The sequence below is a fragment of the Medicago truncatula genome, chromosome 1 (genome assembly GCF_003473485.1).
Source record: "Medicago truncatula cultivar Jemalong A17 chromosome 1, MtrunA17r5.0-ANR, whole genome shotgun sequence".
NCBI classification, from domain to species: domain Eukaryota; kingdom Viridiplantae; phylum Streptophyta; class Magnoliopsida; order Fabales; family Fabaceae; genus Medicago; species Medicago truncatula.
This window is the reverse complement of record NC_053042.1, coordinates 372,763-396,771: the sequence shown is the minus strand read 5'-3', so window position 1 is coordinate 396,771 and position 24,009 is coordinate 372,763. Positions and strand designations below refer to the sequence as shown.

Sequence of the window (24,009 nt, the reverse complement as noted above, 5' to 3'; positions counted from 1 at the left end):
CTAGGTTCCGTTCAAAACGATTTCCGGTTTTGGGTTTATATAGGGAAAAAGGGGGGAAGGGTGGTAATGAGATCAATATATTTGGAAAAGAAAAAACCACTAATACTTTCAATTGTTAAAACCTAGGTTCCATTCAAAACGACTTCCGGTTTTGGGTTTATATAGAAAACAAATTGTTAAAACCTAGGTTCCGTTCAAAACGACTTCCGGTTTTGGATTTATATAGGAAAAAAAAAGGGGGGAAGGGTGGTAATGAGATCAATATATTTGGAAAAGAAAAAACCACTAATACTTTCAATTGTTAAAACCTAGGTTACATTCAAAACGACTTCCGGTTTTGGCTTTGTTTGGCCACACTTATTTTCACACTTATCACGCTTATTTTACAACTTAAACCTATGCCGGCTCACATCTCACGTGAGTGTTAGATTTAACTTTGTAGGTTCAACTTTCGCTTCCAGCAGTTGGACATTTTTTTATGAGTAATATGTTAGTTGAGGATTGCTCTCACTTATAAACACATGCTCATGTCATCTTTTGTTCGATGTGGGACTTTTTAACACACAACCAGCACTATTGGGTTTGGTTCTAATTGGGAATGATGACTTTGACTGTGAAACCGGTGCATCTCGACGCATCTCAACGCAAAGAGTCGACATGCTAAAAGAATGATGGGAAACGCTTAAATATACGTTTCAAAATGATTATCCTGTGTAGAATTACCACACTTTGGTACACCATTTGTATTAACCTTTTTTGGAGGTGGACACATTGAGGTTATTTCTGGAAAAGCAAACGACGAAACTTCTATCTCATATGTACCTTCATATTGCAATGAGCAGCATAAATCGGGCTTGCAATACACAATCATGTGTTGGAATCATGCAACAACCACTACTCTAGCATTTACAAAGTTCATTTAGATGTGTATTTTATATATTTCTATCTCATTTTGCAAATGTTGCTAGTATTTTAGCCCATAACATTTTCTCTGTATTTCATAATTTGTATATGTCGTGTGTTTTAGATATCTTGGAGGAATTTCCTATATATGCAGATGCACGACAACGACAAGTAATAATATATATAGATGCAAAATGAAATTTAGTAAATTTTTAGTATGAGACTTCTCGAGATAATACACCACCTTGCTAAGTCTTATAAAAATAAACTTGGATGCAAAATGAAAATTGGTCAACATTTTTTTCATTTGTAAATTTAAATGACTAACTCAACATGAAGAAAAAAATACAAATATGACAACAAGGAAAGAACCTGTTTGAAACTTAAAATTAACTTCAAGGACTCGTAATTTTGTCCAAATAATATGCAACATTACGAAGCTGCTTTCAAAATTGACAGTTTCATTACTAAACAAGGACAAGAAAACAAAATGAACAAAACCAACAGCAAAAGAGTGAAGATTCAGTTATTCCATCTGATATACATTTTTCTGAAGTAGAAAATTCATGCCTAATTTTGTTACTAGGTCTAATTGCCTGCGTTATAATGCTAAGCTAACAGCGTAACATTAAAATTAATCTATCTAACCTAAAATAATTACATCACTATTTCTTAAAACCCTTCTTTAAGCTATGTGTACATGTGTTCCAAATAAACATCTTGAAGCCAATTAAATATGCAGCTCAGATGTTTAAATGATCCTGCTAACACAAACCTAGAAAAATGCCAACATCTTACTAAAATCCGAGGTGAATCTGAATGCAAAAAAGACATGAGATCCTATCGAAATAGTTCTGGAAATGACCACATTATGAACCTTGCAAAAATGTCAGACTCCAGAAACTCAATATGAGCAGCCCGCCCGATGAAAGAGTTTAAATTCTTTCCATAGGCAGTAGCATCAAAATTGACATCACAACGCATAAATACTCGACGTTCAGAGGGATTGGCACGGATTTGGTCCAAACAATCATTAAGCATCTCTAGGAACACTCTACTCTTCTTTGAATTGTCAAGTGAAGCAGCCTGACATGATTCTATTCTAGCAGAATGGTAAGGCACATAACCATCCTGAAATAAGCATTATCAGTTAGAAGAAAATAGTTCATTTTACTCCCTTAATAATGCGTTATCATGCAAACTTCAATCTTGTTTCAGAAAAAAGCAATTTTTATTATTACACAAACTTCAATTAGGAAAGGTACCTCTTTAGTTTGTGAAAAAAAAAACCATTTTATTTTTGTTTTTTCACTTTTAATTACAAAAATATTACTTCATTTTCACTCTCCTGTTTTCAAAGATTTGTAAGCAAATAGGTGAACATAGTTAAAAAAATGATTTTCACTGTCTCTTGTATAAAACTATGGATACATGTAATAAAGTGAAAACAATGTAAATTTTACTGTTAAAAGTTAAAAAAAATTATCATTTTCTCAAACCAAGCAAGTCCTAAAATATTTCAACATTTTGAAATTTCTTCTTTAGAAAACAGTTAAGTTCATCTGCCAGCATAAAGTGGTGCAAAAAAAACAAAAAGCATGAAAAGCATGTTTGTTTCCTGATAGGAATCAGTTCAGTTGCACATTGAATATAAGACACTTTGCAAAATAATTATCTAATACCATCAATTTAGTTTCAGTTTTAAAGACCTGTATTAAAGACCAGACACTAACATACAAACATTGGTTATAATGCTCAGAAGTAAATAGCTTTTCTAGAAATGATTAAAATAGTCACAAGACTAGGGAAAACCTGAGGGGACGATAGCAAAATTATATGCCTAAAATGATCCAAGGTCTTCTGCTGAAAAAAGGAAGAAAAGAAAATAACCATATTAGAACTTCAGCAAATTAATTAAACTCCATATTATATATGAATGATCAGGGGCCTTTTATTAAAAAACAAGTCCTCTTTGGAACTTTGGTGAAGGGAACCCTCAACTTTCAAAGTCAAAAATTAAATCAAACCACCAAGGATAGTGTATTAGCTGCTTCCATGAACTAAGAGTCAATGCATACATTCAGTTGCATGATTTGTAACAAAAACAGCCATTTGACATCAAAACACCAACTTCTGAAACATAATTCAAAACATGGTGCTGGTTGCCATTGACTCACTTTTTATAGGATACACTTGCGAAAATTGTCAATTTAAGTCATTGTGTTGACCATATTTTCCAGATTTCAAAACATCAACATCATTTGATGTTATAAAATACAAGCAAATGTTATTTGAACACATTATTAATTAACGACTTGGATTCAATATCCATATCGGTATGCAAGAAAAAGCATAATAAATGCTTATAATATAAAAGTGTGGTCTACAAGAACAATCACATATGAAAATGAGTTATTCAATTAATTGAAGTCTTTGAGCTTATGCCCATGTCCATTTGTTCCAAATCTTTGTAGAACATCTTCCTTACCTTACAAAGTTTATAGATAAATGTATTTTGAATATCTGGATCATCTGTGAAGGTGAGCTGATGAATGCACTGTGTGCCTTTTAGTTTCTTCCAAAGCCATAACCCAGAATTAAACAGTGAGTTTGAACTGTAAAGATACCCCAAGTGCGGACCAGACACTGAAACATATGTATGTAAGTATCTTAGAAATGGCACCATCATGCTATCTGCAATATAAGAAAAAAGTCAGCACCAAATGTCAAACAGATGAACACATTCAATGCTAAGAGTATGACCTACCAGCTATTGCTGTTCTTATAATGAGGTTGCCAATAGAATGTCCAACAAAACTCAGTCTAATATCCCTCAGATTTCCACATCTTGATTCTTTATCCATTTTCTTTTTAACAAAGGAAATAACTTCCTGCGCTAGCCTTTGACCCATTTCTCTGAAGTCACCCGATGTTTTATCTTCATTAGCCTGTGACATCAGAACTTCTACCTTGGGATCCATCAAAACCCATTGATTTCGAATAAGTCGTAGATCCAGATGATGCCCCTGCAACATTTTCAGAGACAAAGAATAAGCATCCAGCCAACTTTCAACAATAAGATGCTGAGCTGTGTGCTTCATCTAGTAATCTTTCTCAGAATATTGGGCACACTTGCAAGCTACAAAATCTCTGGAAATAGATGACACCATGATTGGGAGGTGAAGAGCATTAAAGGCAAAGGGTTAAGTTTTGGCTATGGATTGAGATATCAGGTAATAATGGAAGGATTGGTATACTGAAGCCAAAACTTCCCTAAAGATGTTTTAATCTTTTATCATTGTGCTTACCAATCCTTCATGGTCAGGTCATGGACATTTTATTTACCAGCTTCTTCGAAAGAAGGGCCGGGCCAACCACTTGTACATTTTTGCTTGATCTATTTTGATAATGTGACGGATAGTCCACCACTAATTATTTACAATCCATCTCAGTCAAAGAGGTAGATAAATTTAATAGCATTGAGACATACACAAAAAAACATGTTATTGTATTTAAAAGATTAGATGTTTGCGGAACTTGCCTGAAACCCGTGCACAAAGACAACAATCTTCAACACGCGAGCATTGCTTTGTGGGGCAGATTCCTGGTTTGCAGTGTCTGAGTTGTGTGTAGCTTCAAAATTATGTGAATCTGCCAGTATGACATTTCTCAGGTATGAATTTTCACTGATTGTGCGCCGTGGTGCATTCGTCACACGTTCAACAATCACAATTGGTATACGTAAAGGATCTCCAAACATTTGCATGTCTTGAATTGATTGGTTGTTAATCTGCAAAAATGCAATCCATTAATACGTCGTACATATATGTAAAACTGGAGCTAGCGATCCACACAAATTGATAACTACCCTCATTTGTGCAATGCTCCTTCGATGAAGTTCAGCACGTGTAGCTGCAGTCTGAGGAGGCTGTATGATTTAAGAATAAAAATAATTCAGTTTTAATAATATGCATAGAAAAGGTTTTCTGAAGTTCTTTTTCCAATGCCTGACATTAAAAATATGGAAGAACATGTAAGAATTCACCTCATCAGATGACTTCAACAAACTGGAAACTCTTCTGTGCACCCCACGATAAGAAGACTCGTCATTCCTACTATTTATATAATGATGAGGCATCTGTACCTTAGAGTAGACCATCCATATTGACCATTCTGCTTTCCTATCCTTGGCCCAAGCATCACGCAAAAATTCTAGAATCTTTGTCTTGTTATCTCTAGAAACAAATATAGAGCAACTGATTAAACATGGTAAGATAATGGTTAATGATACATGCTCATGTTAGTGGAAATGTGAATGCAGATTTAACATTACATGCATTCAGCAGAATTATCATTTGAAAGCAAACATAGAAAAGATGCCTGAATGAGAGAACCAAAGTAGATGATATAATTCAGCTGCCCTAGAAAATGTTCCGTTATAGCACAAAAGGGACTATTCAAACCAAATTATCATATACTTGCGCATTGAAAGGTGAAATTGTAGAGGAAATAAACCTCTCAAGAAAACTATAATCATACTTCTATCAATATTGTTAAAAAAACTGGAACCAAAAGAAGAAACATCGACTCGGGTTTGGACATGAAAAACACATTTTGTTGAATCTTAATGATACGTGATAAAAAGCAAACCTGTGGAATTTTAGAAACGTGTTCCACAAATAAAACAATTGGTCTCCCACTGAATGGCAACAGTGCAACAGATCACTCTCTGACAAGGAGTTAAGCTTTTCAGCAATCAGAAGATCCAGAGCACCATTTCCTCTCTGCACAAGAAGAGACGATATAATTAATAAAAAAGAAAAAATAGAAATAAATATAAACAGAGAAACAAAATAGCAATATGCTGCAGCATGAATAAAAAGGAAGGACCTCAAGACCATTTTGTTGATTGCCCTGTGCTGAAATTCCAACAGCTGTTGCAAACTGATTTGCATGCGCAACATAATTCAATATTTTCTCATTGTTCAGTTTGGACAGAAACTCTGAAATCTCAATAGTCTGATCAACTGCTTTGCTAAGTTTTTGTAATTCTTGAAGTAATATCTCACGAGCTGTTAACAATGCCTTAAGAAGCGTTACATTTTTCATATCTATAGAGGCAACTTCTCCCTTGGCCTGGTTTGTCACATAAAGAATTAGTTAATGCCTGAAAAGAAATGTCTAAATGACAAATATATAAATAAAAATCTAATCCGTGGTTACCAGAATACAAAAATAAACATTCATGAACGTCCTACAAAAACATTTTTCTGAATGATTTTCATCCCATTTTCATTGCTGGCACGAAGTTTTTTCATAGTGTCTAGAAGCCAAGTTGTCCTTACTCATTATCCCAATATTGCCACACTGTTCTATTTTACAAAAGTATATTTTGGCATGAAACTATTTAATATGAGATGTTATAACTCCCCTTTTAGAAAAACAGTTTACTTAAAAGTAAAAATATTTTGCAAAAATATGTTTATCATTTGCAAGATATACAGGTCAGAGAATTCTCAAGTTAGAACATACATAGAGAAATCAATATAGAATTACAATATAAAAAAAAATGCAATCCAATAGATTGGAAAACATGTGCGTATATGCCAGTGAATACATGCAAAGATGAATTCCACCTTGGACCATGCAAACTTGGATCCAATAAGAAAGACAACACTGGCAAAAATATGCATGAGCATCAAGCAAAAAGCCTGATTTCTAGAAGCCAAGTGTAATCAAGTAAATAACACAAACATGAAATGAAAGACAACTTTGCAGTAAATATTTTGAACAATGCCAAATGACCAATACGTCAACAGTGAATCCCATAAAGAAACATTCAATGTATAGAGCATACATGGTTCAATGTGTCATAACTTTTATCTACGACGACTTCAGCATTGCGAGAATTGCTGAAACGGAGAATTTAAACATGTTACTCTGTGTAATCGAACATGCATATATAAAGTTGATAACAAATTGGCTCTAATGAACATTTCAAAATTAACAAAACTAGAAAAATGAAGATCAAATTGATTCATACTGACAATTAGACGTGACAAACCTGGGTACCTTCAATGCAGATGGGTAAGGGGCAGCTCTCAGTAAACTGGCATGCACACTGACATCAACAAGAGCAGCATGGAAAGCATCAAAATGTACAGGACAATATGAATGCAGTCCTAAAAGAGCTTTGGGAGGAATTCGAAATTCATGGACAGCAGCAGGGTAATCATCCAGAGAAGCTTGCAAGTCGGCACTGTAGATTGTGAACTCTACTCAGTATACAGATTTCACTAAGGATATATCAGCCAGAAAGAAACAACCATGTCTTTTGGACCCATATTTATATGCCAATAAGTAAACTACTTTAATCACTCACCCATTTTCAACCGTGGGAGCATACACAAGCTCAAACTTCAAAATTACAGCAGTTGTAGGTAAACCCTGAAATTTAGAATCACATCGCATAGTTAAATAATTAGAAAAGAGAATCCTAGTTAAATCTGTTATTCTCAGTATTGTCAATGGTGCACTATAGCAGAGTGGAGTAGCTCCTGGCCGCTACAAGACATGCAGTAGTGCAGCAGTTTAGTACAGCGGCAGCTATAGTGGCCAAAACAGCGGCTTCCACAGCCACAATAGTGACGCACCTCATGATGCGAATCGAAAATTCTAAAAAGCTCTGAACATTCAAATTTTACTGCTTTTATTTGGGTATTATCGGAATTTTGATATTAAAAAACATCATAACAAGATTTGGGCTCTGTCACTTTGTCTCACTCATGCCGTCATGTTTCACCCTCGCACTGGTCAGTCATAGCTAGTTGTTGAGAATTTATGTACTCCAATCTCAAATATAAATAAAAAGTACTCATATCCGATGGTCTCACTGGTAAGCAAATTTAACTACTTTCACTCTATTTAAAGACGTCATTCCAAAAATACCTCTAAATTAATATAGGTGTTATTTTGTAATGATTCTCTTATTATCATGGAACAAATTATAACAAAGGATATACTTTTATAAGATCAACAAGATTAATTACATTTAACTAAATTTCTTAATAAGGGTGAGATTAGTTACTTTTGCTTGTAACTTAGACCGGAGAGAGTATACGGTATAGTATAATTTTATATAATAAACTATATAAATGTGTGAAAATGTCAAAATAGAAATCATCCTGCTAGTGCTATCTGCTATAGTGGTTTTTTGGCCGCTATATTGATCTCACCATTACTCTTATCTTTTGCATATGTTGTCATGGTTTGGGGTATAATCTGGGAGCTGGATGTAATTTCTAACCTAAATCTGTGACCTTTGTTATTTGAATCCTTTGCATTTTTGTAAGTCTAGTTTACGATAGGCAAGAAAATATAAGCCCTGTTTATTATATGGCTTGTTTTTCCAAACTTATAAGCCTTTGCTTTGATGTATAAGGGCTTACTCAATAATACAAAGTCACATGTATTATATACTTTTTGGAATTGAATATATTTCAATTTCAATGCTTGTTGTAATTGTGAATTGAATGTTATCAGGTTTTGACAGTCCCCACCATATAAGTAGATTTTTTGATGTTGAGTTAGGCCCTAAGCTCATATTATAAGATGGTATCAAATTCTATCCTAGATCTATTATTTGACAAAGATCTCTATTATTTCCACTCACACTTGTTCACGTTTCATATGTGGTCATTTCCGAGTACGAGGGGGTGTGTTGAAATCCCAGTTATTCTACCAACATTAGTCTACTAGATAGTACTTATGAGGATTGGACAATCATCACCTTATAAGCCCAAATCGTAAACACGCCAAGATAGTCTACTAGATGTGTGTGTGTGTGTGCGCGTGCGTGCGTGTGTGTGTGTTATGCATCAGAGAATTATTTTTATGCGAGAGTGAGGGGAGAAAATCTTCAACATCAATTCTTACTATGGAATGCTAAGATTGGAACATAAAGGATTAGTAAAATTAGTAATGTGGCATTGAAATAACGTTTAATCTTCACAATTATCATGTTGTATGGTCAAGATATACTCCTACACATAAAAATAACCCTTGTGCTAGACATTATTTAATTGGTAGGATTTTTCATCTGACGGTGAAGAAGTATTCAGATACCCATTGAAGTGAATAAGTTAACTACAACATGCATGCTTCTTCTATTATGTCCAAGCTATATCAGTGGCTACTGTGCTGGAGAGTATAAACTAAATAAACTATAGTAATATAGATGCCAACCTCGTCAGTGCGGTATCTGACCTAGAGGTTTTCCTACAAGATAACTTAGCACCTAATATACAATTACCAACTCATAATATACCCTTTCCCCTCGAATACCCCCTCAAATGAGAAGAAAATTAGCGAGATCGTTACCTTAAATCTACTAAGAGACAAATTAAACGAGACCATCATACATAAATGAACATCCTGCCGAGCATATTTTATCCGAAAAGGCTGTGTTGAGAAACTGTTGTCTGTATCATCAATCCTCCAAATACCATATAGACTGCAAGGACCCTGATCAGGAGCTGTAGAACAGAAAAACTTCTATCATGTCAGTTATATATAGGCAAACAAATATATACATCAAGTAAAGAAGCCAAGTTCATAATAGACAAACAACAAGATACCACAATCTCACGCGTTGAAAAAAACATATCCTTGGAAAATTATAATGCAATCCAGATTTATGGTGTAAACCTATGAAGCACGGATACGGACATTGGCACCGGACACGATAATAATTTGATAAAATCACATAATTCAATGGAATCATATGTATCGTGTCGCTGTTAGACACCGACGCATGTTCAACACCGGGACACGCCTAATCCAAGGAGTGTCCGAGCTTAGTGTAAACAATCACGGGTTAAATAGCTTCCGGTTCAGCTTTTTAAAATATTTTGAGCCTCCAGTTTCAAATTTCATTGCACATAAGGATGTAATTAGTTCATCCTATATATCTGGAGCTAATAACACTTGAATGCTGAAATCCCAAAGTATTTCAAAATGCTTGAGAGAAATTACCCAATTCCCCATTTATTTATGTGTTGAGATCTCACATAAACTAGTGATATGGCCAAAGTAGTCCTTAGAAGGCTTGGATTCCTCACGCCTTGGGCTAGATTTGTGTTGAGTTAGGTCTAACTAACCCAAATTCTAAGATAGTAATAGAGCTCTCAACATGCTAGACTCAGCGTTTAGATCAAAATCCTAGCCACCTTCGTTGCGATCAACCCTAGGTTGCTCTCATTGCAGCCCATCAGAACCTATCGTTGATCTGTTATTGGGAAGCCCATACATGTCCAGTCGCGTGAAGATGGTGTTTTGATATCCCGTATCAACTAGTGACATGGACAATCCTCATCCCTCGTGCCACATTTTGGGGTTCAGTTGGGCCTAGCTGAAACTCTAAGATATTGAAAGCATTGCAAAGTCAGATTACTTATTTTTTGGGATTTCCTAAACTAAAGGGATAACTGTATTTGTAGACGTAATTTACATAAAGACTTGTTGATTTTTCTACAAGAATCTCTTGAATAAAATGGCAGTCAATCTCTATCTTTGGTTCACTAATGAAAGACTAGGTACGAGACGATGCAAGTTAAGAGTCCCACATTAGATAATGATATAGCCTGAATAATAATAATGGTTATAAGTAGGGGACAACTCTCACCCTGTGAGCTAGTATTTGGATTGAAAAACTAGGATTGAAAAACCTAGCTTTCTAGTCTTCCACGCTGCCAAAGGGTAAATCCTAGTTTTGGTTTTTTTGTAGGGTGTCCAAGGGGACACGGCTGATTGGACCAGAGGTCGCCAATCAGCCAAGAGCAGATCACATGTCATGTGCTCCCATGAAGATTTTTGTGCAGTGGTTTTACCAGCAGCACATGGGATACATGTGCCACTATCCAGTAGAAAGTTTGCCATGCTGTGAGTTCTGCCAGCTTTGTTGTTCATTCTGAATCCAAAGATTTCTTCGTTTTGTTTGGTTTTTAGGTCCACATTATTGATTTCTGTTATTGAATTCTAGGTTTAGTTGCTTCAATTTCCAGGGTGTGTTGTTCCTCGTCAAGTGCAACTGTTATTTTTAGGTTTATTCATCAAGAAGTAATCTCCTTGGGTTTGTCTAGTCTTGTGTGTAAATTACAAAAATCTTAGTATGACCTTTAAACAATCCCTTAAAGAGAGGTTTGGTCGACTCAGCAGGGTTTTACCGCAATTTAAGATGATCTGCTGCAAAGCAAACCGCTCAATGTAATTGAGACGTTTAACACAAAAGTTGCATTGTTGCAAGGATAGTCATATGGAACTAGCACGTGATAATTAGTCAATGTTGCTTCTTTCATCCAATCCAATCCAATCTTTTAAGATAGTATTAATTACTTCATACATGTATAAAAAAATTTGAATGGTGATCATCTCTCTATGCGCTATATTGCTGAAGTGTTTTTGGGATCAGCTGCTATGCACCGTTGTTCTGAGAGGAAAAAACTAGGTCTTTGCAGATAAGAGGGAGAGAGTGTTCCTTTCCTATATGATTTAAAATTTCCAAAATCTAAATATGGGAGCTAGTTCTCCTACCCCTCATTTCCCTTCCATTCCCCTACTCACATGTCATCCAAACACAGTGTAAAATATTTAAATAGCATGTGGGAAATCTTCTCAATGCTCATGATAATATTGAAAGTATTGCAAAATCATACCTCAAATTTCGGAATTTTCTAAACTACAGATCATGTTTTTCCAAAATATTTGCAGGAATAAAAATTAATGCCATACATCAAGGATGTTTACAGTAATCAGAAGTAACAGCACATGCTTTTCCAAAATAATAAATGGATAAAATAAATGTTATAGTTCACAGGTCCAATGAATGGGTCACCAAATAATGTAATGAAAACTCCATTGCTAAGCTGTGTTGTCAAACATCGGCCATGGCAGCGCCACGGCAGATATCAGCGGTGGATTTTTGGAAAACCGCCATGACTAATTTGTGAAGGATGACGGCATCATGGCACCATACGTCGTATATGTCGGCTGTATGTTAGATTTTTGGCTTTCCTCCATGGTCTGCCATCCGCCATTGATAACATTATTCCCAAGCAACACCACTTCCCTATAGTTAAACTATCGACCTACTGAAGGTATTACAAAACACACTATTGGACAAATATGACACATTTTAGACATATTCAGCAAAGGGAAATTGTTTAGGAAATAATACAACAATGATGAAACCCATTTTTCAGCACAACATATCATCCATATGACAGAAGAACTCATACAATAAAGTGTATCGACACCAAATAAATTCCAATAAAATTTCACAATCTAAAACAAACGATTAATTGTATAGATAAAAGCTTAAGCCTAAAAGCCAGTAATAAAATATGCTAAAAATCCAAATAATACCTTAGAACATCAAACATAATGATTTCAAAGTTTCTACTGAAAGCAATAACCACGGAAAAAGAAAATACATTACACATTTTCCTCAAGAACCTGAGTAATATAGACTTAGAGCATAATTATGAAAAATCACCTTCATATTGAACAACTCTAGCTGGAATTCCAAAAGACATATTTTCATTGTCCTCCCATCTCATAGTAACTTTAAGCTGATACCATCTATATAAAGCAAAATATGCATGTCAGTTAACTAAGACTTCAAAATAAAAATTGGAAAGAACAAAATAGAAATGGATGAGTACCCCTGATGCAAAAGGTCAAGATTGTGAAACCTATGAATGTAGATTGCAATCTCCTGCACAGCTTCAAACATGGCCACTGGCCTGACCTTTAGGGAGTGTGGCATTACATCAGATAGCCACTCTACTTCCCAACTTCTATATCTCAAAACAACAAACAATCCTTGTTTACTTATTGCAGAATTATATCACAATAACCCAGCAAAATCAGCTTTTCTTCTGTCTCTTAAGTCTTGATAAGCTTCAAATCCAAGTCCCTTTCGATTCAGATCATATCGAATCTATAATGTGTCGCTAATGATTGATCTAATTAACCATCTTGGAAATGGAACACTGGTATGTAACTTCTAACGTTCACTCTCAACACCCTCCACAGTCAACTGCAGCTGCTAATAATGATAATAAAGGCACATGATCAAAAGCAAAATTGTAAAGAAAAATACTTAATCAAAGGCATTGCCAATATCAAACTTTTGAAAGAGTCAACTGCGGCACATATATTCACATACATACATTGTTATCAAATCAAGATTTAAATCATGAATCGGATGTACTACTTTCTGAATCATAAATCAAATGTTACTCAGAACCGTAAGACAAGTAATAAAAATATGTCATTTTTAAGTAAAAACAAGTGACATGACGGAATTATAAGCTATATATCATATCATATATGAACCTCAAAATAATTCAAGTCATAAACAAAAAGGAAAAGTGGTCGGATATACAAAGTTGACAAAAAAAAGTGGTTCCTACACTAGGTTTAGTATCTCTTAGAATTTGGGTTGAACCTAACTCAACCTTACAAAACTGGCTTCTAAGGTGAGATCTGTCTCCGCTTCTAAACACATGTTCAAGCCATATCCCATCCAAATTGGACTACTGACACACGCCTATCACGGCCAGGACTGGTCATCATCTGGAGTGTAACCCCACTAGCCAAACAGTGGATACCTGATAGCACGTGGTCCAATGGATTTGGGATAAACTATGATAACATATTAGAATTTGGGTTGGCCCTAACTCAACCTTACAAAACCAGCTTGTAAGGTGAGCACTACCCTAACTTATAAACACATGTTCAAGTCATATCCCATCCAAATTGGACTCCTAACACACACCCATCACGGCCACGACTGGACATCTGGAGCCTAACCCCAGTGGCCCGACAGACGTGACCTGATAGCAGGTGGTCCAATGGAATTGGGATAGACCCTGATAACATATTAGAATTTGGCACGGCTCTACTCAACCTTACAAAATCAGCTTGTAAGTGAGGACCTTCCTCACTTATAAACACATGTTCAACCCATATATCATCCAGTATTGGACTCTTAACAGTATTGAATCGAGGTACAACTCGCGTGTATCGAAACATACTGATAACTATGCATACATGCATATATAATACTTGTTCAATCCATAGCATTTCCATAATTTAGAAGCTAAAATTGCAATTACTTGTTCCTTATGGAACTAAGCACAATTTACATAATTTGCAACACACCGTAGCAATAAGTAATCATTGAGATTGTAAAATTAAGATAACAGAAACAAGTTGAATTATGATAAACTAATTGTATCACATTTTTCCTCAGAAAAATGTAATAAAAGTCGAAATTTGCAGGAAAATTTTGCAAACAAAACCATGAATAGAAACGAGAAAAAATGAAAGAATTTTAAGAGAGAATGAAAATATTACCTGAAATTGAGAAATGGGGAAATGCGGTAATTGGTTGCTAGGGTTTGTAGTTACGTGAATTATGATTTCGGCTTTCCGAGTTAATTAGAGGGAGGTTTAGTGCTCAAAATAAAACAATCAATATAACAATGTTAATTAATTATGTCAAATTTATTAAGCCCGACGTAGTGATTTTTTTTTTTTCCGAGTAATTTAATGGATGGAGCTCTTTTTTGAAGGAGGAGCTCTTTTTTGAAGGAGGAGCTCACATATTTTAATTGCGTAGAAGTAGAAGTGAGGTGTTTTGGGTTCGAACTTCAACTCTTACATTTATTATATTATATATTTGATAAGTAAAGACTAAATTTTTTGTATTAAATAATTCAATGATGTTCAAAATCATCGTTAATTGTGTTCATCAAATGGTTAATAAGTTGTGACGTAATGTTTTTTAACAGTTGCGATTAGTATTATGTTGTGTGTGAGAATGCTCGAACCATTGATCTCTTATCATTTATCTTTTAGCCTTCTTATCGTTAAAGTTATATCCCTTAATAACTAAATGGCTTATAAAAGAAATCAGATGATTTTCAAATTTCAATCACTACTTAGACTTGATTTTGTTGAATCATAGAGGGACAGCCAAGAAGAATCAAGAGGAATTAGAACAAAAATAAGAAATTGAAGATACTGATATAATAAAGCTTATTAAAATATGTAGAAAAATTGCAAATTCAATTCAAATTACAAATAATCATAAAAGGAACTACAAAAAAAATATGAATGTTCTATGATATAGTTGCATGTTTTTCTGATAGGTTGATACATTAAGGTAATTATATATCTACCAGTTAAAAGCTGATTTTACATAAAATTGTATGACATTCGATAAAGGAAAAGATTATTCATTCAAATTGAAATGGTATGGAAACAATATCAACTCATATATATAAACAGAGTTCAAAATAAATTTGATAAAACAAGATTAAAATTATTAAGGTACATTGTAATATTCATAATATGCAGACTTGAAAATCCACATTGTAAACAAGGTTAGATTAATAACCACAGTCATAAACATTTTGTCTAAAATGAGGTAACAATAATTAATTATTCAATCCTACGTTGGTTTTTCTTATAAATTGCTACATGATAATGAACATGTTGTCCTTTCGCATCAAGCTCCTCAAATATTTGAGTGTTCAAATTAAACCAGGATAGTCCTTCTCCTTCTCTTTTTCTTTCGAAGAATATAAGGTCAGTATCTGATTTGATAGGACGCTCAATCAAAGGTAAGAGATCAACAGTGAATAGTTTAGTCCATGATTCTTTGACGCCTAGTTCTCCCAAGATTGATATTTCATAAGCAGTGTTTCTGTGATTAGAAATGAAAGCAATAGATCCATTTAACATCATCAAGTGCACTAATTCAAAACACCAGTCAAATTTCATGTATGAGGGAATGGGTATCGTAATGAACACATCGTTTACCAAATCAAATGACACCAAGTATTGTCCCATAATACTTCCCCGGTCTCCACCGTGCCAATGACACATTCCATCCATGTATGCTCGAGCACCATCTATTTTCCTAACATGTAATTTGAAATCAAGTTTCTTCCAAGAGTTACTTTTTAGACTGTATATCTCCCATGACGGAGCATCAAAGAAATCTTCCAAAATCAGTGTATGTTCCACACCAAGATTATCACAGAAAGACTCGATTAGATCAGGATCAAGTTCTACACATCTAATCACTTTATAGTCATCTCTGACATGGTCATAACCAAATCCATGTTTGTCCCAAAAATGATCTAGATCAGGTGGTGCAAGATCAATAGTGCTAGGTGGAATGGCTTTGAATTCCTCTGTAGTTGGGTTCCATAATAAAAAATATTTATCTAGTTGCATGAGACAGAAAGTTCCATTAACACTAACAGAACCTAAAATATGAATATCATAGTCATCCTTGCAAAACGGAGGCGGTAAATCAATTTTGACTACGTTCTCAAACCTCTCGCCAGAAAGCAAATACATCACAGAATGTTCTTCAGTAGAATTAGGCGAGATAATCTCTTGTAAAAGGAGACAAGTATCATCACAATAAGAAGGACTATTCGAAATGAAATTGTTACAATACATGTTCATAAAATTAGGGTTTTCAAATAAAAGGGCATAAGATTTACTTACGCATCCAAAACGTTTCAAAGACTTCAAAGGTAATTTAGATAGAACAAAGAAGATAAGATCATTAGGTATATGTTTGTTAACCTTCCCATTTGCGACAACCATTGAATTCTCCATCCTCGACTTCAACGACATGGGTTGTCTTCAATCTTAACCAACACCACCTTGGAAGAGATCGAGGGAGCCGCTTAAGCAAAACCTTTGCAAGTGTAAAAAATTGGTCATGTGATTGAATTTATAAAAATATTATAATCTCATATATATTTAATATTTGCAACACTAAATATTATTTTTTGGTTTTACTTTTTTTGTAATTTAAAAAGAATGGAAATAATTAGTTTGAAAACTCAAAAGTTGTCGCATATGGTGTTTCTATATGGTTGTCAATTTAATAATAATTTTAACTTTTAATTAAACCAATACTTACTTTATATGTATTTTTATACAGTGTTTTAAAAGTTGTCATATTTTTTATTGTTTAAATATTACTCCTACAAAGATGTGAGAGGTGGCTTCTCTATATTATTGGTTATTTCTTTTTCCATCTTACTATCTTCTCACGTATCATACTCAATTCTGAAAATACCTCAGTTCGGATTATATAATTTGTATTCATTTTTAGAGATTTTTGGATTATTTGATATGAAATATGCTAATATATAAGCAACAGTCGGAATCCCTCTCATTTCTTCGATTGCAAATTTTGCTTTTAAAAAACAAAGTAAAAAAATGATACAACCTATCAAAACAATTAAAAAAAATACCACCATTTTTTTAAATTCAATAAAGCTCAAGCTAAAAAATTTGATTTTTCTGAGAGTATGAAGGAAAAAAGCAGAAAATGGGTATAAATGATATAATCTTGAATTTTGAGGGGAATAGTGACATAATAAGTTCCTTTTAGGGGAGTCTTGTTTCTTGAATTTTTTTTTCTCATTTTTCTGAGTAAATTTTAGAGCAATCCGATCAAGTAGCTTGAAAACAAGATTTTCGACTAGGACACAGTAGGAACAACTAACAATGACTCAAAACACAAAACACAGGGGCCGGCCCGTTTAGCCCGAATAAATATAGGGCTTGGGCCTAAAATATTGAGCCCGTATTTTAATAGGGCTTTTTAACCCGGTACCCGTTAGGGCTAGCCCGAATGGGCCGCGGGTAGCCCGTTAGCCCGCATAACAAAAAAAAATTCTATAAATTATATATATTATTCAAATAATTATTTACTTAGTTAATTATCAAAGTAAAAAACAAAAGTGAAAATTCAATGAATTAACACAAATATAAATGTAATATAAAATTATATTTATTCATTTCGTTATTTATAGTTTTAAAGATCGAATATATAAATATCTATAACCATAACATATCTAATTTATTTAAAATCATTTTCCTCGTCGTTTTAGTTTACGACGTTTGTACGAAAATGTTTACAATTTACTTTTGTGCTAGACATTATTTAAACATATTAAAAATATTATTTATAAAAAAATTATAGCAGTGTTTTATAATACTTTTTTAAAATAAAAAAAATATAATTTTTAATACGGGCCGGGCCGTTTAGCCCGCGGCCCGTGTAGGGCCAGACTCGGGTAGTATATTTCAAGCCCGTTTTGTCAGCCGGGCTTTTTGGCCCGGCCCGCTAAAGCCCAAAGTCCGCTAGGGCCGGCCCGTTTAGGGCCGGGCCACCCGTTTTGACAGCTCTAGCTATAATGGTCAAACATAGTATTCATGTCACAAAACATGGTCAGCCTTTGCGTTGACACATTTATGATTATATAATCCAAACCTATTTTTTTTGGCAAAACAGTTGTTAGAATTTTATAATCCAGAAAGGAAAAAAAAAAACATTTGAGATTTTATAATCTGAATGCTCTATATAGAGGGGTTATAAAATCTGATGTACTTATTTTTTTGGAATTTAGAATATGAATTCAAGAAAAATGTATTTTTCCACAAAAAAAAATGTACGGAAAAACCTCATTTCGAATTACATATTCCAAAAATCTCAAGGAAATTTTTGAAATATCGGAGGACGGGTGATTGTATAGATTGTTTAATGATTGTTGGATTATAGAAAGGATTATAGCTCATTTCACTTCAAAAGTTGCTCTTTAACACTTCCAAAATAATATATTTTCTTCAACGACAGTTAACCGTCGTTGCGCTCTGGTAACATAGACCGAACAACATTCTTGACAATATTGTTGTTATTTTAAGGCTTAAATATGCCAAAGGTCCCTAGAAATATGACCTATTTTGATTTTGGTCCATATATATATTTTATTTATTTTTAAAAAAAAATACCCTTGCAGAAATTTATGTCTTTAAAAAGGTTTTAATGCACAAGAATCATGAACACTTAACTTGTAATTGAATTTTAAGTAGAAGTTGAAGAAATTGATTTGCTTGAGTATGGAAGGTGAAATATTTCTATTTTGTATATTTTGAACTTATGAGTTAATTGTTGTTGCTGTTATGGAATAAACTAAAATACAACAGCAGTTAAATGTCGTTGGAATCACTTAGCGAGCGATACTTAACTGCCGATGGGAGCATTTATGTATTTTTGGGATGCTAAAGAGCAATTTTTGAAATTAAAAGAGCAGTTTCCTTATACAAATTTCAATGAACAACTAAACTTGCCTATAAATCAATTTGTTTCATTTATTTTTTATTATTCATAGGTTAATCCTTAGCTCACTAAGTCGCCAAGGCTGGGGCATGAGTATTAGGGTTTGAGAGTATTTGGGATAATTTATGAAAACAACTTATGACAATTTTCATAAGTTTTTTTCAATCTGTTTTCATAAGTTCTCTAATACACCATGATTTTGTTGGGTAAGACCTATTTACAGCTTATGCATCGTAAGCTCATTTGACTAAAAAAAATACATGTTTGGTAACCACCACTTTGTCTTGAGTTTATAGTTTATAGCTTACGTCTTATAAGCTCATTTGACTAAAAAAAAAAACATGTTCGGTAAATACATGTTATGATATACATATAATATCTCCCTTCAATTTGTTCATTAAGTGAGTTTACCACTTTAGAGCAGCCGAATCCAAATAAATTATTAATTGAACCTGATAGTTAATTAACAAAGTTTAAAGTGTCTTAAATATGAGAGGGAGCAATAAATGAGCTTATGAAGGATTTTGCTCCCCTTCCTCTCCCTCCCCTTTTAAAAATTGAACCAAATACAAAAATTTTAAAATATTCCCTCCTTCCCCTCCCCTTCAAAACCCGCGAACCAAACGTACCCTAACAAACACTTCCTAAGACTATAACTTTACATGGAAATTTTGTTTCCACGATATAATTTAATCAAATTTTGTCGTGAACTTATTTATTATTTTCTATAATATCTAATTGGATCACTACAATAAACTTTACACTCTAAAGTTATTTTAAACTTATTTAACACTGTAAAGTTTTTTTTAGGATGGATATAAAATGATAGGGGAAAAATCATTAAATAGATGTACAAATATATCGGAGGGATGTGATTTGGTGTCACAATAAAATTTGATATTTCTCTTTCAAAAAAATAAATACCGTGGACATCTAAAATCTTATAAAAAAAGTTAAAGTTAATTTTTGATGAAAACGCGTTCAATTTTTTTCATGCAATCTCCACATTAATTTTTGTATCTAAATATGCTTATCGACCCTTGATTCGGTTGATTCATCGACATTGACATATCACAACAGTAAATCAGTAATGTTGAAGTTAATTCGAGAAAAGAAAGAGTGTAGTTGAATAAAGATCCACGTGATTCTGATCGTGATTCTGAGGCTCATGGAGGAAGCAAACACGAACGTGATATTGGAGTCTGGATCTTCAAGAAGAAGAATCGCATTCACAAAAAAAATCCAATCATCGTCATAATCATATAATTATCATTATTTTCCACAATCCAAACACTCCTTTCCTTTGCCCCATTCACGGGACTAGGAGAAAAGTAAAAGTGAAGAATCCAATCTCGTTGCCGCAGAGATCCAATCGGAATCGCTTAATTGATTATTAAGTTTCCAGCTGAGAACGTCAAACACTACTCGCTGGCTGGGTGCTCTACCCCTTCAAATTGCACCCTTCCAGAAGAACCCTAGGTATTCAAATCGCTTCTTATCTTATCACTCTATGCATCCATGAACAATTGAAAAACGAATTACGCTTAATTTTATGTTTTTTTTTTCTTTCACTTTTCCACAACTTACTCTGTTTGCATGTTTTACTCTGTTCCGTTAGTTTCAGTTTCAGCTATATCTTATGCCTAATTCATGATTTTGCGTAATTATGTTGATCTAACTAATTAAACAATTTATCTTTTCTGTAAAATTGTTAGTTTTTTTTACCACCGGTGCTGCATGTTTAATTTATGGTATCAAGTATTTACCCCCTAATGGAAGGCTGATTAGGACTATTATGAAAAATGCCTACCAACCACAGACACTGACACGCCTACACCAAACATAAGTTGAGAAAATGACATAATTTTCTCAACTATAAAATGTTGAGAAAACGACTAATCCAAGGAAAATGCAAAAAATCATTGTCATAATCCCGATGAGAATCATGGAAACCTTGATTTTCAGCAAAATCCCTAAATTGGAGATTATTTTCCAATAATAACTAAGATATACAGAACAATAAAAATTCAAAATTCTAACGTGATAACTAAGCAGAGTCTTCAGAAATTGCACCCAATAGCATACAAGGTGGGTCAGGCTAAATTCAAGTGGCGAATTGTAAAAAAAATTCAAACTTGGAGCTCACCGATGGAAATGAGATAAAATTTACCTCAAAACCCTAATTTAAAACGGGAACATTCAAAATTCAATAGAGGCATGAAACGAATTCAAATTCAACAAATCAAAAGAAATTTGATGCACGCCATACCAGAAAGATTACTGCTTGAGCACCCAATCGCTGCAAAACTGAAGCCGAAGCTGGAACAAGATCCCTGCGAAATCGAGAGAAGAAACGAAGGGTTTGAGGCAAGAGATTAGGGTTTAAATCTATGGATCCGAAACGGGTTTAAGCTTCAATAGAAAAGGAAAACGGCCCATCCTTTGTTCATGATTGCTAATCGCACCCCTTATGTAACGCCCCGGATTTTGGTCCAAGACATTACGCCTAAATCATTTTCCTTTTCTGAAAAACACTACTATTTATTTATTTCATCAATAATATATTCTAGCAAAATCTATACAAAATTCTTAACATAATGTAATTAAAACTCTTAAACTAATATCCTTCAAAATTTCTACTCAAGTTACAATTCAATCAAAAACCCAATTTCGTCCCCCGTAAGCACTTCAAGCAAAAACTTCAAAGTATAGATCATCTCTTCTTTGGTACCTAAAATGTTAGTGCAAGGGTCAATTTCCTTATCCAAATTGGTTCATACTCAAAGCACAAGAACAATGCCACAAAATAGATAGTATCAAAACTTCTCAATCAAAAAGAAACAAGAAAAATACATTTAAGTCTTTAAGGTAAAGTTCATACACATTTCTTTTGTATATATAACAGTTTAATCACTTATCAACACACAGATGAATAACAGACCCAATGCAATGCAATGATGTGTAAAATGCATGCTCTTAGGTACTACATGATCCGGATATAACCCGCCACACAGGCACCACACAGAAATATAATTGCAATTCCCGCCACTAAGGCATCCACAGAGAATATAATTGCAAATCCCGCCACTAAGGCACCACACAGATGCATATGACATGCATGATCATGAAAATGCAAACTAAAACCCGCCACTAAGGCACCACACAAAATATAATTATAACCCGCCAGTTAGGCACCACTAAGAAATATTAACCCGCCACTAAGGCAATTACAGTCAAGTATTAATGCATCATCAAGTACACAAACCAAAAGTCAATCATTTCACAAACTCACATTCTCATCTTTTTCTTCTTTAATTCATCAAGAAAATGTAACATTTCTTTTCCAACGCCACAAAACATATAAAGCATAATAATATAAAATATATCAATCCACACCACATTATCATACACTACTTTCATATAAAACATAATTAAGAATAATCACTCATAATTAATAATAATCACTTTTAGAAAGGATAAATTTTACTATGAAAATACGTTTTAACTATTTTTCTTTTTAGAAGACAAGAATTACTACCTCTACTTAATAACATAGTCTAGCACTTAGTATGGACGTATGGGGAAAAAGCCCTTACCTCGTAAGCTTTCCTCCCAATCAAACGACTACAAGGTCCTCTAAATTTGCAGGTTCAAAGCATGGACAATTTATCTCGCTCTAGACTCCGTTGAAAAAGAATAACCACAAGTTGGAAAATGTTTTCCTAAAATTTAACCCGATCGAACGGTGAATGAATGCTCGGTCATATGAATGAATGCTCGGTCATAATTCCACCAACAACATGTTCAGGGGAAACAAAAGTAAGTTCCACGAAACAATAATTTCATGATTAGAGATTGGAGAATAAAATTAAACTAGAAAATAGGACATGGAGTACATTAGGACATACACGAATTTTGTGAGGAATAAACTCTAGGAGTTGATTGATGAGCTTGGAAAATATTTGTATACAAAATGATTTGTGTAGTCAAAGAATAGGAAGTAATAAGAGAATACTGTGAGAGGGAATAATTTGCGTATGATCCTTTGGAGGGGGATGGAGTTTGCCTTCTAGGTTTGGCTAATTATATTGGTGGAAGAAACTGATTTCAATGTGTAACTCACCCAACTAATTGATCCAACGTGTGAGAGAAAGGGAATACATGGTATGGCTTTAGCTTGGACAATGAAATAGAAATATTTTCACCATGAATTCATATGCTCATATGTATAGGCTGAGTTAGAACTGGCTGGTAACTCTCCTACACTCACGTCCTATACTTTTTATACGCAGAAGGATATATAACTGTTGCTATTATTTCTCCCACTCAAAGCCACTAGAACCGATAAATTAGGATGCAAAATGCAAGGTATTTGACTCGGCAGTTAGGCAACCAAAGAACTATACTACATCTATAGATCCCTTAAAAAGAAAAACGTGTAGTATATATCTCAAAACTGAAAACCAACTTATGCAATAATTAATTTAATACCAAAAATTACCTTTAAAATAAGTTACAAATAAAGATGCAGCACAGTAAAGGATTTTATTAGAATAAATATAAATAATTTAAGAAATAATTATCCTATTTTTTCACACCAAATTGATTAATAAAAATGAAATAGATGAAATCAGATTCAATTAATAAACCAAAGTAAAGAATGTCAAGATTTTGTAAAGTTTCTCGCACATAAAATAAATTGTTGAACAACTAAGTGGCAAGCCAAGAAAATTATTTATAAAAATACATATATAAAATATCGGGATGTTACACCTTATATGCTCAAATTTGTACGATGGAATATTTTCAGATGAAATACACCACTGAAAACGTGCTTCCGATATAATACCTTATTTAATGGGGAAAGGATGAGAAATAGTCGTAAT

The 24,009-nt window shown here is 33.8% G+C and overlaps 2 protein-coding genes across 5 annotated transcripts; both read right to left on the bottom strand.

Annotated features, from left to right (window-relative positions):
- Window positions 1-1,394: 1,394 nt before the first annotated feature.
- On the bottom strand, window positions 1,395-14,457 carry LOC25481854 (protein FAM135A). Of its 4 annotated transcripts, none has more exons than XM_024775336.2 (16): window positions 14,323-14,457; window positions 12,624-13,009; window positions 12,455-12,540; window positions 9,283-9,437; window positions 7,286-7,350; window positions 6,968-7,162; window positions 6,761-6,815; window positions 5,794-6,039; window positions 5,554-5,687; window positions 4,949-5,138; window positions 4,772-4,831; window positions 4,445-4,693; window positions 3,671-3,929; window positions 3,392-3,597; window positions 2,716-2,766; window positions 1,395-2,034 (listed from the first exon to the last, which is right to left on the bottom strand). In XM_024775336.2, the coding sequence occupies exons 2-16, from the start codon at window positions 12,725-12,727 to the stop codon at window positions 1,744-1,746; spliced, it is 2,346 nt and encodes a 781-aa protein (XP_024631104.1). In that variant the 5' UTR covers window positions 12,728-13,009; window positions 14,323-14,457; the 3' UTR covers window positions 1,395-1,743. The 4 variants fall into 4 exon arrangements, with proteins under 4 accessions (XP_024631104.1, XP_024631103.1, XP_024631105.1 ...); XM_024775335.2 differs by having other exon boundaries at window positions 12,624-13,006; XM_024775337.2 differs by having other exon boundaries at window positions 2,716-2,763; window positions 12,624-13,006.
- A 954-nt stretch (window positions 14,458-15,411) lies between these two features.
- On the bottom strand, window positions 15,412-16,623 carry LOC11423157 (F-box protein CPR1). Its single transcript, XM_003588406.3, has one exon. The coding sequence runs from the start codon at window positions 16,621-16,623 to the stop codon at window positions 15,412-15,414; it is 1,212 nt and encodes a 403-aa protein (XP_003588454.1).
- Between the last annotated feature and the right edge of the window lie 7,386 nt (window positions 16,624-24,009).

Bases quoted from the DNA above. Each gene is read 5' to 3' on its own strand.
- LOC25481854 (XM_024775336.2), bottom strand. From the start codon at position 12,727: ATGCCACACTCCCTAAAGGTCAGGCCAGTGGCCATGTTTGAAGCTGTG. The intron at 6,040-6,760 runs GTATGCTCTATA...GTGACAAACCAG, and splicing joins GTTATGACACATTGAACCAT to GCCAAGGGAGAAGTTGCCTC. The intron at 2,035-2,715 runs GTTTTCCCTAGT...TGCTTATTTCAG, and splicing joins TTTTGCTATCGTCCCCTCAG to GATGGTTATGTGCCTTACCA.
- LOC11423157 (XM_003588406.3), bottom strand. From the start codon at position 16,623: ATGTCGTTGAAGTCGAGGATGGAGAATTCAATGGTTGTCGCAAATGGG.